This window comes from Pinus tabuliformis, chromosome 2_2, assembly GCF_031772625.1.
Source record: "Pinus tabuliformis cultivar Carrire ecotype Pingquan chromosome 2_2, CPIR1, whole genome shotgun sequence".
Classification (NCBI taxonomy): Eukaryota; Viridiplantae; Streptophyta; class Pinopsida; order Pinales; family Pinaceae; genus Pinus; species Pinus tabuliformis.
This window is the reverse complement of record NC_142300.1, coordinates 639,475,981-639,492,429: the sequence shown is the minus strand read 5'-3', so window position 1 is coordinate 639,492,429 and position 16,449 is coordinate 639,475,981. Positions and strand designations below refer to the sequence as shown.

The 16,449-nt window shown below is 40.2% G+C and overlaps 1 protein-coding gene across 2 annotated transcripts in view; it reads left to right on the top strand.

Moving 5' to 3' along the window:
• The window catches only part of LOC149194248 (putative LRR receptor-like serine/threonine-protein kinase At1g06840), a 281,247-nt gene that overhangs the window by 172,561 nt on the left and 92,237 nt on the right, over positions 1–16,449 (top strand). For both annotated transcript variants that reach the window (XM_089405064.1, XM_089405065.1), the window contains 6 exons: positions 2,514–2,582; positions 2,800–2,868; positions 3,037–3,108; positions 3,530–3,616; positions 3,840–3,917; positions 4,390–4,895. In XM_089405064.1, the coding sequence (XP_089261190.1) occupies positions 2,514–2,582; positions 2,800–2,868; positions 3,037–3,108; positions 3,530–3,616; positions 3,840–3,917; positions 4,390–4,895 (881 nt within the window). The remainder of the gene's footprint in view (positions 1–2,513; positions 2,583–2,799; positions 2,869–3,036; positions 3,109–3,529; positions 3,617–3,839; positions 3,918–4,389; positions 4,896–16,449) is intronic.

Genomic DNA, 16,449 nt, shown 5'->3' with positions numbered 1-16,449 from the left:
TGCGAGATGCACAAAGGAGGTCGCAGCAGTGCAAGAAGGCACAAAGGTGTTGACAGTAGTGTGAGAGGCACAAAGTTGTAGCAATGCAGAGGGAGCACAAGATAGCAGCAGAGAGAGCTTCAACATCAGAAGGGCTTCTAGCTTGATAAGGATGTAAGTGGTTGGGTACATCAGTTACCATCGTCTCAGTAATTGAGTTGCAGTGCAGCAATAGCAGTGGTAGTGCTATGGGCAGCATGATGCAGCATGATGAGAGAGGGCTGTAGTGTAGATGCAGTGTTGGGAGAAAGGACCAGCAACAACGCAGATGCATAGGGAAATGCCGTACAGATGTAGCAGTGGTAGTGGCAAAGCCATGGGCAATAGTACAGGATGCAACAGTGTAGAGGATGTTGGGCAGCAAGGCTAAACATCAGCGTAGGTACCAGTGTCGGATGATCAGAGTGATATTCAGTGGTGGAGCATTACTAGAGCACATTCCTCACTAAGAGGGAGTGTTGATTTGGGGTGGCATCGAATGTGCTCTAGCCATGAAAATTGGTGGAGAGGTTAAAACACATGAGATCTCCAAGACCCATAAATGGTTTGGGGAAATTCCACCCGGTTAGAGAGAGATTAAAATAATTAATATTTTTAATTGGTTCCTAAGTCTAAACTTAGGAAAATAAAAATATTAATGGGTATTAATATAAAACTGGGTGAGAAGATTCTAAATGACATGGATGAAGCCAAACCTAATCTTAGCCGTTGATTAAAGATGTAATCTCAGCCGTTGAAGACTCAACAAAAAAAGTATAAGAGGAGGCTTGAGGGTCAATTGGAGATACACCAAGTTGATCAGTCAGTTCGACTTTCTGGACTGGGGTTTGTTGAGAGAAATCTAACCAGTGATTAGAGTTGCAGCGAGGCGCAGTGAGTGCATAGCAGAGAGGCATGGATAGTGTCGGAAGACCAACGCAGAGGTAGAGAGGCAAACACAGAGCCAACAGGAGCCACGCAGAGGGCCAAAGGGCCTGCGTAGGTGACGTAGAGGGCCAGGGAGCCAATGCAAAGCCTCTGTAGGCTGACGCAGAGCCTTAGAAAGGTACTGGAGAGAGTTTCATGGAGCAGACTTTCAGAATATCTGCTTCCAAAGAGAGGTATTACTGCCAGATAGATTTCTCTGTTGGTGAGCCAGTTTGGCACCTAGTTGTACTCAAGAAAAGTTGCTTCATAATAAAACCCTTAGAACTGCTGCACTGTTTTCCCAAGTTGGGTTTTTCTGGGGACGATTGTCCAAAAATAACGGTGTCCCTTGTATGTTTATCTATTTCTTTCAGTTGATGATCTATAGATGGTTGAGACTGCATTGCGTTTATTTCAATATTTGTATGGTTAAATAACTTGTTCAGTAATTAAACAAGTAGGTGAAATAAACAAGATAGTGCAGGATAATTACTAACGGGTTAGACTTAGAAATTTCAACATGATGGTACTTGAAGCCTTTGACATATCCTCAGGCATGGAGTCTTAAAGTGGTTTTGAATGGTCAACAATAACAACAAAACATAAATCCCCACCACCAAAGGATTATTACATCAAAAATCATCATCCAACCTTAGGAAAATGTTAGATCGCCATCAAATAATGTGTAGTATCCCCTCTCTCCCCTCTAAATCAAACTTATTAAAAAGTACATCAATGAGGGTACTAACCTCATCAAACACATTCCACCTTGGTGATGTGTAGCAAATGCTAAATCATTATATCACCTAGGGAAATACCACGAAAACAACATGCATCATACTACCATATAAACATCATAAGAGAAGGGGACATAACGAGTTGCTAACCCATAAAATCAACAAGAATGTCCCCCATCATACATCTAAAACATGAGGGCCATGTAGAACACCCACTCTATCATACATTAACCTACCAAGTCACTAGGAAACATTGATAACATGATGAAACATCTACCTCCTAACACCATCATCATCTCCATGATAAACAAGTAACCCTGACTACATCATAATAAGATAACATGCTTCAAGATACCAACAAATATAGCCAATGGGTGATAAAGAGGGCAAGCACATGTGAGATGAGCACCAAGTAGCAAGCACAATCATCCAACCATTGAGAAGTGAGATTCCACCAGAACAAAGATCTCCATCAAATATTCTGATTTCATGAAGAGGAGGGGCTCCATGAATATGCATCCCGCCAAGTCAGTCCAAAAGCTTCAAGGAACCAGTAGAAAATCTCCATCAATGTGATGAAACTCACTATGTAGAACCTCATATTACATGCAATATGAGGTGTAACACTAACACCTACTACACAATAAACATACTTGGGTTCTTAGGTCATATTCAAATGCAACTCAAGCATATATTTGATTATTTAGAAGAGTTGCATAGTTATTGTTTATTGATTCAGGATTTCCCTTCTATATTGATTTCTAACCAGCCATATTTCTAATGGTCATTAGTGTGCACACTTGTCTAATCTGTGATGACTTTTATATGCAGGAGCTTAAGAAATTGTAGCTTACAGGGAACGATACCAGACTTTAGTGTCATACCTGCTCTTGGCTATTTGTAAGTTGAGAAATGCATTTCAACAAAAACCTTTCAGATGCACTTTTAACCTCCATTAAATATGTTCAACTTTTCTTTTTCTGAACTGCCTTTCAGATTATTGATATATCCAATCTAAGATATCAAACTTAGGTTGGTGTTTTATGTTACAAGCAGTTAAATGGATTAATGTATTAAATATATTGTTTTAAGCTAAATGTCCTTGTTTATTTTGCAGAGATCTGAGTCATAATGGGTTGACAGGTTCTATTCCATCAAATAAGCTTTCCTCAAACATTACTACCATGTAAGAATGATCAGATTCAAATTTACACATGTTTTTTTCGGACAAATATCTTAAGGTCCAGTCATGAATCTGACATAAGAAATGCCTCTTAGAAATATTTCCACATATTTACAATCCTGATTTGCATCCTTATAAATTTTCAATCTATTATGGTTTGTTGTCTTGCAGTGATCTATCATATAATAGACTTAACGGATCGATACCATCAAGCTTTGCAGACTTGCCTTTACTCCAAAAATTGTAAGAACCCTTTGTACTGGCAATAAAGTGGCTTCGGTAAACCATGTGTCTCTTCTTTTGTATTACATTGACACTAATATGAACACTTAAGTCGTAACCCTGGCATCATGAAAATTTCTGTAGCAAAATGGGATCACCAAATATTGTTGTTACTTGACAAATAAGGGGTATACAAAGGAGAGAAAAAAAGTGATCTTATACTGATTCATTTTTGAGGTTTACGGGACTTTTACACCAAAATTTTGTTCAACTTGACAAATAAAAGTAAAATATGAATAAGTAGGGGGTTTTCCCTTGTGAAAGGAAAAATAGATTCAAAGAGAATGCACTGAGACAATTATAGCTTTAGGTCCTTTCTCAAGACAATTACTGGATATGGAGCACTAATCATGTACTTATTTAAACCTTTTTTCTCTTACAGATCACTTGATAACAATCAGTTGACTGGTTCTGTTCCATCTGACATTGGCTTGAGTATCTCTTTCAATTCGACTGCAAGACTATTTCTGTAAGTTTTTTTATTAATAAAAAGTTTTATGTAGTTACTGGTCAGAAAATTTAGCATTTATTTCCATCCACACCTTGCATGGCTTCTTTTAAATTGAGGTGGCAATTCTTTTCTATGCATGCATATTTCAATCATTGATATTTTTATGTAACATATTGCTTTGCTGGTTGTAAATTAGGTGTTTAAAGCTAAATCACTAATCGTGCTGGTTGAACATTTTCAGGGACTTTCAAAACAATGATCTTTCCAATATAACTGATATAAATAATTTAGCCAATCAACCTCCAAATATTACTTTGAGGTAAGAATATTTTGGTCTTTCCTTGTTCTTTTTCAGTTATTTCTTTCCTTTAGATTGAAGCCTTTATAGAGCATCCATGATATATATATATATATATATATATATATATATATATATATATATATATATATATATATATATATGAAAATTGCCATTTTTTGTGTTCCCTTGCCATCGATATGAGAAAGTTAGAATATATGTACCTTCTAATTTGGAAGAGAAAATAGCCAATGTCGGGAACTGGAGAATGGAAGAAAAAAAGGCCGTTTGTTATTGTGACAGCCTAATGTATCTTGTTAGATTTACTTCTAGATCCTCAGCTAATGCCATTATGGATTACCAACGACGAAAACATCCTGCTCTACATTCTGCTTTATTACTGAAGGTTTTACAACTAAGTATTCAACATAGAACATTGGTTTTTATTTTCTTCCTGTCATGTGAATATGTGTTTCCCTTGATGAAATGGCAGGCTGCAAGGGAACCCTGTCTGCAATCAAACAAATATAATTGATATATCTAAGCTTTGCGGTACTGAGAATGGCAGTGAAGATTCTGGTGGAAGCTCCAATAACAGCAATGCTATGTGCAATGTAAATTCATGTGCACCTCCCTACTATGAATATGTTCCGGACACCAACTGTTTTTGTGCAGCTCCCATTGAAGTAGGATACCGTCTGAAGAGTCCTGGTCTCACCTATTTCCCTCCATATATTGAGATGTTTGAACAGTATATCACATCTGGGTTGGAACTGCAGTTATATCAGGTATCCATAGATACATATAGTTGGGTGCCAGGTCCTAGACTGGCAATGAACCTAAAGATTTTTCCTCCTATAAATCAAACAGTCAGAGAACTAAACAAAAGTGAGATTCTACGGATACGAAATTTATTTGCTGGATGGCAAATTCCTGATAGTGATATTTTCGGGCCATATGAATGGATCAATATTACACTCGAGGGACCATATCAAACTGGTATGCCTTTCAACTTGAACCCTTCTGCATTTCTTTTCATTTCTGTTTTCTCCCTTTTCTGTTTGTGAGTATTATTCACTAATATGGAAGGCAAACAATAAAATTGTAGTGACCTGATAGTTTTAACAGACTTCTTTTGTACTATGATGAAATCAACTTGAATTTTTTAACTTCCTGAAAATCCAAATGGGCTAGAAAATTTGAAGATCCATCTAAATCTGATTTGCCACTTAACTATTCGATGGAGATCATGTAAAAGGATCATAAATTTAATAGGTGAGCCGAAAGTAAACCCTAGGGTTGATAGTTTATAAAAATGCTAGATAAAAAAGCTCAAATGTGAGATTCATCTCTCTATTACTGCCATATTTGTGTACTTATCCAAATCTTCACAATTCACAAGAATTATCTCACAAATTATCACTTGCTGGATTTTCAATAGGGACTTATTCAATTACACGTTTCTGTCCACATGTAAAACTTTTCACCATATTCCCCAAAACAGGATAACTTTTACATGTTAGCTTGATTCTATCACCTTTCTTGATTTAACAGTCTGTCTATGAGCATCATTTAAAATGGAGCTTTAACTTCTTTCTTTGTTCCTTATTGCATCATCTGTTACACTGATTTTTGTAATAAATTTACTAGGTTATATTGTTCCAAGGATCCGTTGTCCTGTTCCATCTATATCCTACATCTGAAATGGCAAATGTTGCACTGATTTGAGTGAACGGTTGTTTTCCTACCAAGAGCATCATGCAATCTTCCAAATTATATAGTTCATTTAATAGTTCTTCTTCTTTAAGGGAATGATACATTCCAAGCTTCTAGCAACGTTCAGCTTCAAACAAGCTTAAGGCCTGTAATCAGGTGCAAAATAACCTCAAAATCAAGATCATTTAGAAGTCAATTCACTCAACTTGCATGTTTTAGATGCTAAACATCAATATGTTGAGTAAGAAGGATGGTCAAGCCTGAACAGCTGAAAGATGGAAAGGAAGAATAATTTAGCCCAAGGGCAAAGCAAGTAGAGGTTGACTAAACCTACTTCTAGTTACGTAGAGGATGCTTAATACAAGATTTTTCTCAAACAATCGTCAAATTCCACTATCCTTTATTATTCACATTTTTATTGCTTCATTGTTTTATATGTTGGCTTTTGGGGTTACTCCCAAGTGTTTATGCCATGCTTGGGGGTGCTTCATGTGTTAAAATTGGAAATTAGGGCCAAACTCCATGTGGGTCATCTTATTTATGGCAACTGATATTTTTTTTGGATCCCTCTCATCGAGAGGTGTAGGATTGATCTAAAGATCATGTGATTCTGATAAGTATTCATAGAGTTATGAATTTATTTGTGTTATAAGACAATTCATCAAGGTCGGCCAGCAACTAAATAACACCCACATGTGCTCAACGTTTTTGTATAAAAAGAAATGATTTGATTGTCATTTCTACACACACTTCACTCTTGATTTCTCTCCACTTGTTTTGGGTTTTAGTGGAAGAGAGATCAAGGAGTGGAAGCCCTAGACGTTGGAGGAAAGGAGGCTGCCCTAGCCGCAACAAAGAAGACAGGCCAGCAAAGCTATGGAAGGGATCTACGTTGACCTAAAGGAGCTCATGGAAGAAGTTTAATGCAGCTACAGAGGAGGCCTTAACAAGCCATAGCCACAGTCCTAATGCAGCCCTAATGCTGCCCTAACTGCAGGTCTGCCCAGCCCTAACCGCAGGTCTGCCCAGCCCTAACCACAGGTCTGTTCAAGCCCTAGACATAGGTCTATTGAGGTGTCTTGGGTGCAAGAAAGGGTAGTGTATGATGCTACAAGAAGAGGCTATGGCTAATCGAGTTGTTGTTAGAGGGCTGAGGAACTGAGCTTGGAGGCCGCGTCAAAGAAGTGTGATCACAGGTCTGTTTGGGGCAGCGAAAAGGTAAGGGAAGCTTGTTTTGAGTGGGTTGTAGGTGACAGCGTGGGACTGTGGTAGGCCGCAGTCCTAACCACCTCAAAATAGGGACAACATGGAGAGGTTGAGGGCTCAAACATGCCCAAAACAACATCTTGATAGGGAGGAGTCTCATGAGGGTGTGCTGCAGTTTTCCTGAGGGTTGTTCAAGGACTGTGTGAGGATTTTAGGGCTGCCCTAGTGCCCTAACTAGAACAGCCACAAACAACAGTATACAAACATATTTGGAGCAACATTTGTATGGTGTGTTAGCAGCTAGATACATGGGACAACAAGGTCACTTGGTGGAGAAAGCAATAGGACAACAATCAATGACATGGTGCAGCAAGGCTACAATGGGACAACAACAATACCATAGTGCTGCAAACTCATTAGGACATCAGCAAGGTAAAGCATGCCAAATGGGACAACTAGGCAATGGTGCTTGTTGGAGCATAGCAAACGGGACAACAATATGCCAACCATGGAATGGAAATATCACTAGCAGTGGGACAACAGTATGCCAACCATGGAATGGCAATATCACTAACAGTGGGACAACAATATGCCACATGGGACAGCAGTAGCTAGTATGGTGCAGCTATGGCACATAGTGTTGATTTGGGGTAGCATCGGATGTGCTCTAGCCACGAAAATTGGTGGAGAGGCTAAAGCGCATGAGATCTCCAATACCCAGAAATGGTCTGGGCAGATTCTAAACAGTTTGGGAGATATTAAAATAATTAATTTTTTAATGGAGTCCCTATGTCTAAACTTAGGGAAAATAAAATATTATTGTGAATTAATATAAAATTGTGTTAGAAGGGTCCAAAAGTCATGGATCAAGCCATATTTAATCTTAGCCATTGATTACGAACTTAATCTCGGCCGTTGATTTGTCAACGAGAAAAGTATAAGAGGAGGCTTGAGGGTCACTTGGAGAACACGCTGAGGGAGACCAGTCAGTTCAATTTTTGGAGCAGGGTTAGCTGAGAAATTCGAACTAGTGGTTTGATGAGTAGTCAAGAGGCAGCAAGTACGGAACGGAGAGATGGGATCAAGCTGAGACAGGAGAGGCTAACGCAGGGCATTTCAAGCAGACGTAGAGGCAGCAGGAGACTTCGCAGTCACTAGAGGGCTTGCGTGGGTGACACAAAGAGGCCCAGGGCTGACGCATTCAAGTAGGGGCTGACGCAGAGTGTCTGGGAGCCACGCAGAGGTCAGCCAAGCTGACGCTGGGACTGGGAGAAGTGCTGGAGAATTTTTCTCTCTATGGGTAAGCTAGTTTGGCACCCTGTTGTGCTGAAGAATGGTTGAATAATAAAATCCTCCCTTGCTGCACTGGTTTTCCCACATTGGGTTTTTCTAGGGACTGTTGTCCAAAATATCTATGTCAATGTGTTGATTCTTGTACATGTGTCTATTTCCGTATTACAGTGTGATATCTGCAGCAGAATTTATTTTAATGTTTATTGAAGGAATTTCATAAATAACTTATTGAAGAATAAGTAGGAAAATTAAATTAGATGTTGCAGTGATAGAATATTCACACATGGGACAACTGTGGTAGCATGGTGCAATAATGACACATGGGACAACAGTTGCAGCATAAGGTGCAGCGGTATGATGTGTGCAACATGGTTATGAGGTCCAACATAGTGATGATGAGTGCAGCATGATGCAACACGATGAGGTGCAACATGACGATGAGGAGCAGCACAATGATAGTTGCAGCATGGTGATGGAGTCACCTGGGAGAATTAGTTGAAGCAGCTTGTCTCAACTGAGTTCAACTACCTCATGTATCATCTACTTAGAGATGATCTATGCTCTTATTTAGATAAGTCAAAATGTTGACTTCTGTTGTATATGTACTATCTCTCTCTCTCTCTCTACTGAACTATTGAAGAACATATAAGAAGAATTGATCAAGGGTTTCGCCACATTGGTGTTTGTCCTTGGCTAGCGCCACATCTCGTGTCCTCTTGTCTTGGCTTGTCTTTTGCGATCTATGTTTATGTTCTATTTGCAATTTACTTTAATGTTGATGTGATTGCTAATCTGGAAAAGATATTCAGCTAACTATAAAAATTGAAATAAATTGCTCTAAGCATAGAACATACCTAAATTTAACATGGTATCAGAGCTGAGGTGAAGACAAAGCCCAAGCAAGAGTGAAAGAGCAATCACCGAAGACAGTTGGGAAAGGACAAAAGGCTCAATGGGTTCCTCATCCCTCTTCAAATTCACCAAGGGTGAAGTCGAAGCAGAGAACATTATCATAATGGCTCAATGGAAGCTTCTGATGGCCTACCTAAAAGATCACTTCATTGGGAAGTCCGAATCTAAGGGTGGAAGGAAAGGAAGATGCCTTGTTTGTAATAAGTCCGGCCATTATGCGAAGGAGTGTACGAATGGTAGGGACACATCACTTGATGATAACAATCATTCCAAGAACATCTTCAATGATCAGAGGAATGATAGGTAATGCAGGTCATCAAGGAAATAGCCAACTCTTCAAAGAAAGCAAGGAACCCTAGGTATAAAGAATTAAATGTTGTTTCTGATAAGATAAAGAAGATCCTGTATTGGTCCTCTCCTTTAGATTCTTTGGGAATCTGGCTTATTGATTGTAGTGCTTCAAGGCACTTCATTGCATAGAAGGGTGCTCTCTCTAATTTGGTAGAGATAGAAACAATCATGGGATTATACTTGGAGTCGATGCCACCTATCTCGGAAAGGGTGTAGAGAATGTTACCCCTCAATTGTATGATGGTAACTCGATTCATTTACAAGAATCTCTTTTATGTAGCTGATCGCAAGAAGAACTTGGTGTCCATTTCGGCAATGGAAGTCAGAGGTTTCAGGGTGGCATTCATCGATGGAAAGGTACGTGTTTGAAAATAGAATTTTTAAAGATGCTTTTACTCATGGGTTCAGGGTTGCCAATTTGTATCAAGTTGCAGGATGGTCCATTGGGGATCATGTCAATTGACTTATCTCATCTCTAGCACCGGAGGTCTACTTATTATAGGACCCTACTCGGTGTGAGTCAGATGGTGACTGGGATGCTTGAATTCAAAAGGAGCATGATGGTACATGTTTGAGATGTACCGAAGAAAAATCTTACAAGGGGACCATTCCCCTCATGTAGCAGGTCCATAGGTTTGGAACAACCCAAGGGGTTTGAGATTCATGATCAAGAATCTCATGTATGCAGATGGAAGGAAGCCCTCTATGGCTTGAAGCTAACACCTCGGGCTTAATATGAGAGGATTGATAGCTGTCTAATGAAGCTAAGATTCACTAGGAGTGAAGCCGATCCAAACCATTCCTTGAAGGTTGTGGATGATAGACCTCTCATACTGGCACCTTATGAGGAGGAACTCTTTTTGACAGGTGCAGACCCTCTCATTTGCAAAAGTAAGAGGGAGTTGGATTCCAGATTCGGAATGGTGAACTGCAAGCCAGTGACTACCTCGATGGAGCTTAACTTTCAGAAGTTATGTGGTAGTGATGCCAGATCAAATTTGGGAAATGCCTCTGAGTTTCATAAACTCATTCGCATTGATGTTCTTGGTGAACTTCCATCCGGATTCTAGGAGGAGAGCATTAGTAGGGTTCTCTTTATATTCACATTTCATCTTATGAAGCTTCACCTCTTCATCATATAAATGGGAGAATACTTCATTAGAATTACATTCCCTTACTAACCCTCTGCATGACATACTATATTCGTCATCCTTAGAGGAGATGTCTTTCACTTCACTGCTATTCGCACCCAATTCCATAACTGGTATTTGCTCATCATCCTCATTTTCTTGGTCATCCTGGTCATCCAAATCCTCATCTGGTAATGAGCCATATTTTTCCTTGATCTTGTGAGACAAGGAATTAAATACACCAGTATAATAGGCAAGCTCCAAGAAGAGATAATCTGTGGGCCCTTCTTCATACTCCTTCCTTATGCTGTTGAGGTTTGACCTGCTCTTGTTATAAAAATTGAGTATGAAGTCCTCATTCTTGTGCTCTATCAGATGATCACAAAGCTCAAACCACGAATCCAATCTTTCCCATAAGTCTTGTTCTTCTTCGGGGCTAATGTCGTGGATACTTTCTTTAACCATTTTTCATGATCTTGCATATAATGCGAAAATGGAGTCGTCGGGGTGAATTAAAATGCCTTCACAAATGCCTGCTTCACCCTACAAGCATTGACTTTGAATTTCAATGAGGAACTAGGACTTCGTTCCTCCAAATGATATATCAATAATGTCATATGGGGAACAAAGCACACGTTTCGTGTCCCCGACAACGACGCCAAAATGTTACTGCTCAAACTAGCAGGGGACCTAAGGGGAATCCCTAAAGGGAAAATGCTAGGCTAAGGGCAACAAATGGAGTCTTAGCCCATTGTCACCTCAGCTAAGGCTCCCTTATATTTACAGATTTTCACAGATGGGAGGAGACCCGGTATGTGTGGAGTCACTAATGAAGGATAAGTCAATGGATATAAGTGACCCGAATAATCCTTTCCCAGAATTTGAAGGATGAAGATTGCTTGCTTTGTAATCAAGGTACTAGGTAATCTAGGGAAAGGAACAGAGGATATTGAGGGTGAGGAACTAGGACTTCGTTCCTCCAATGGAGTCGCCAAATGATATATCAATAATGTCGTATGGGGAATAAACCATAAGTTTCGTGTCCCCGACAACGACGCTAAAATGTTACCGCTCAAACTAGCAGGGGACCTAAGGGGAATCTCTAAAGGGCAAATGCTAGGCTAAGGGCAACAAATGGAGTCTTAGCCCACTGTCATCTTAGCTAAAGCTCCCTTATATTTACAGATTTTCACCGATGGGAGGAGACCCGGTATGTGTGAAGTCACTAGTGAAGGATAAGTCAATGGATATAAGTGTAATCATTTCCAAGAATTTGAAGAATGAAGATTGCTTGCTTTGAATGCAAGGTAATAGGTAAACTAGGGAAAGGAAGAGAGGATTTTGAGGGTTAGGTTTATGGGATAAGACTTGTAAAGGAGTTTCCCAATCCCTAAAATCCTTGTTAGAACTGGTATCCAGGATGGTTTTTAAAAATTGGTCTTTCAAAGGAATGGGACCACATGGGTCCGAGTGGACCCAGTCTAGGGTATGAGGAAGGAATGTGGAAACCAATGATATTCTTACCCTAGACAAGGTGGAGAGAGGATCAAAGAAAATATAATTACTCAAAGATGTCAGTTTGACCCTTGGAAGTGCTAGCCTTGGGGATGGCAGGGCAAGTTTGATCTCGGAACTAGGGCTTGGCTTTTCTCCCACTTCCACCGTCGGAATGTCTTCAAATTCCAATGTTTTAAAAAAATGCCGAATTGAATCCGAAATGGCCGAGTTGATCTGAGTCGTTGGGATTTTTTGTGACTCGGCAGAAAAAACGGAACGGGAAGCCGAGTCAGTCATGACTCGGTCAACCCGAATGGTTCTGCAATAACTCGGCCAAGTCAATGAATGCGGCCTGTAACCCCAAAAAAATGAGATTTTTCATATTTAAAAAAAAAAATTTAACTGTTAGCTGAGTGTTGGGGACTCCAAGGTGTTTTCTAAATTAGTTAAATGCTATTTGGGGACCGTTCCCCTCTCCTAGTATTGATATGCTATTCAAATTTCATGGTAATGTTAAATTCTTAAAGTAAAAGTGACATTCTCCTTAATCTTCATTTTCATCCTTTTACTTAAATTTTTAACATTACCATGAAATGACTCAGGATGTTTGAGAGTGGTTCCGGCCTCATTGGATTTCATATGGAGAAAGTATAATTTTAGATTTCATTCAAAATCCAGCAGACTTATTAGTTTTTCAGGATTTCAGGATTGGAGGATTGCAATGTTTCCATTGAATTTTGTCATTTATTAGGGTATGGAACTCATATTTAATCAAGAGCACCAATCCCTCTATGTACCTTAATGTTAGTGACGTAGGTTGTCGAACTCCTCTGGGATTTGCTCCCAAACCAGGAGCTTTTGAAAATGTCGCTCCCGCTCCCGTTTTCGCTCTCGGTCCCCACTTTCGCTCCCGCTCCCAAGTAACACTGAGCCAGATGATGTTGGCAACTCTAGCAGTAGCCAGTAGTACTGGTCATAGACATTTGTTGTAGAGGCCATTTATAGCCTTCTTGGTTATGTGTTTTTGTTTTGATCTCTATATCATCATCGTGTATGTATTGGACAGTGCACTGGGTGCCATTTTGATATAATGGATATATTCATGAGCCTACTTTGATCATATGTTGTCTTCCATCTATATTCTAATGCTGTGTGTTTGGAAACATGAATGAAAATCTTTAAAATTATGTGTTTTTATAAAAAATAAATATTTAATGTATTTTTTACAACGATCGAGTCATTGGAATCGAGCCGGCCGAGTCGATACCGAGTCGGAGTTGGAGTCGATCCTCAGGCGAGTCAGAGTTGGAGTCGATCCTCAGCCGAGTCAGAGTTGGAGTCGGAGTTTTAAAACATTGCTTCAAATATGGAGGAGGGCTAGAGAAAGGCCGACGCAGGAGACCCTAGGAGATCAAAATTTTTCAATGGCTAGCTTGTCGGGAAATTGATGCCTTAGGCACCCCAATGTGGCTAGACTTTGGAGAAGGTGAAAGAATAAGAGTTTTGGTGACCACCCTTGGTAGATCAACTCTTTAATCCTTGGGAGAATGGAATCTATGTTGATTATGTGTAATATTTCTTGGTTCCTAGTCAAGGAGGCCTCAAAATTACTTCGCAAACCCTCTAGGTCAAGTGAGAGCAATCTTGTAGCTTTTATACTTCAAATGCACAAGAGGAATGGCTTGTTAAGGTCAAATTTTACCCCTAGGAGATTTCGCTCACAATATATGGCCCGTACAATGGAGAGATCATTATAATAGGGATAATTCCACAATATTAAGCAATAATTTGTATGCAACAATTAACCCTAAAACAACGAAAATCCCAATCCATCATATATGAAAAAAGTAACAAGAATAACCTCAAAATTTTGTACTTACTTGTAGTAGAGTATATCCAACCATTCATAAATGACAATAGAGAAGCTCCAAGAGAAGATAGACCAATAATCATACATCAAAATTCATCCATAAATGCTCCAATTTATCCTCCAGAAAAGGTGCGAAACTCTCAAAAGAAGAGAGAGATCCAATCCAAAGTGATGATGAGAAATGATCTCACCTCACTTGTATTTATACACATCTTAGGAGTTCGAATTAGCCTCCTTGGCCTACATAAGCCCCAAAATAAAATAATGTGCTAATAATACAACTTTTGGTGATAAACCCACCAAACTAGCTCATAAATGAAAAAGTAAGCCTCTCAAGAGGTCAAATAATAATCTGTGCATGTTGTAGGGCCCTATAAGGGGCCTAATGAGGTCCATGGGTGTCATAATGAAGAATAGGACCCTCAAAAGCAGTGGACAAGGGGTTGGTCCCTTGTAATAATCTGTGGCACACCAAATGACATGTGGGGGCACACAAATGTCCTCATGGGTCTCCAAACAAATTGAAGATGCCCGTGGGTCGCCTGCAAGGGCTAGGATGATAGTGTAGGTGATGCCACATCATCATACAAGTCCTGGATCATTTGCCAAGTGGATGGTGTAGATTTGGGGCCAATTGGGCATGATAGGTTAGGTGCATCCTCCTAGTCCAATAAGTGAACCACGAGCAATCTCTAAATGGTTGTGGGGATCCATGGAGTGCAATTTGCTATTGTGGAGGCCCGTCGCTCTCAATACTCACCCTACATGTGCCCATGTAGCTCTCTGGAGGATTAGGACCCGTATAGGGAGACCAAACCTAAATGGAAACCATATACAATCCTGCATAAGATCCAATGAGTCTCCTAGCCCTCTAGTACAACACATCATTAAAGAAATCGAGTAAATGAGCTTACCTAATCATGCACCACAGGTGGGGACTTCATAATGGCCTATCGTTCCATAATGGGTTTCAGGGTGTGCCAATGTTTCCTAAACTCCAAATGGGGTTAACTAAGTGCCCTATTATGTGGTTTCTACCTCTAAAGGGGATAATATAGTCAAGGTACATCCGTCAAAAGGTGGTGGCATGTGACAGATAGATGAATGAAGTAGGGGATGAGATGGGGTTGCCCTAGTTCACATGTTGGGGTACAAGGGTAGCTAATAAGAGGGAAGCCCACACTTGGGTTTATAATGTGTAGGAGGGAGAAATCGTGGTACTTGAGGTGCCCTGACCTTGATTTTTCCACCGTTTTTTATATGCCTTTTGCCTTTTTATGATTTTCTCTGATTAACTGCTCGGGGCTTAAGGGGTTAGAGCATGATGTTTAAGATATAGTAGTGAATTCCCCCTTTTAAGGTGGGGCGGTTCATCGCCCACCAAGGGTTGGGACAATCATGGTTTCTTATATGATGAAGAAGGATCATAGAACTTGTAGGAACCAAGGTGATGGCCATGATGATGGAGTAGAGCTCATGTATTGGCTTTTGCCCGCGTGCTAAATGCTTTTGTCCCGACTATCTTTTGTATTTTGTGGTACTTTTCCTGTTGAATGTGGGCATATATGCGTTTAAGTTTCTTTTCAGCTGCATCAACCTTCGGGTTCATTCCAAGCCATGACCCAAGGTGTGGGTAGGGGGAAGGGGCGAGCTCACCCTATGCGGACCCGATTTAGGGATGTGGACCCAGGTTGGAGAAATGATGGATGGGGTAATAATGAATGGCAAGGGGGCAATATAAGCGGATAACGGAGCGGGACCTCACAACCAAAATTGGGGTTTCCCGTGAAATACCATCCTTGAAACCAAATGGTTAGTAAAAGAGATCCCATGGGACTAGAATCCAAGGTTAATTCCTAAAAGGGGTCTAGGGGACAGGAGCGCAGACCTAGCCCATCCTTTCCACCAAATTCCTGTGAAAATTCCTACACTGAAGGAACCCCTACTGCAATAAATCTGAATCTACTTCACCTACTTGATTTTAAATTAAATTCATCAAGTTTTTCTTCTGAATGCTGAAGCAAATTACTTCTGTAGCCTACACTAATTAAATATTTGGTCTCATGAAACAAAAAATAGAGCAAAGAACAAGATGCATAGGACACACTTATTTTTGGACTTATTAGTCCCCGGAAAAGCCCAATGTGGGAAAACCGGTGCAACAGTTCTGAGGGTTGATTATTATGTAGGAGAAATATCTGAATACAAATCGAGGATGCTATCTAGCAATCCTTTACAGAGAAAATAATGGCGGAAAATCTGAGTGATTTTTACCTCACTTCACCCGGCAGAATTCCGGCTGCTCCAGCACAAGGCTGGCTAACCTCGGCTACTTCTACGCTGGCCCTATGTAGGCCCTGTGTCAGCCTTTTAGGCTTTGCATCACCTCTTCTGCCCTTTGTGTCAGCTTTCCCGGTTGTTTTGGTAGTTCCCATATGTTCCGGTTGTTCTAGCTTCTGCGTGATAGACAACTTTTTTGCTCTGCGCTAGCCCTTTTGCTCTGCGTCAGGGCTGCGTGGGTCCAGATTGGCCCAGTGTCAGCTCTCCCAACTACTACGCTGCCTCTTTGCAAGCTCTC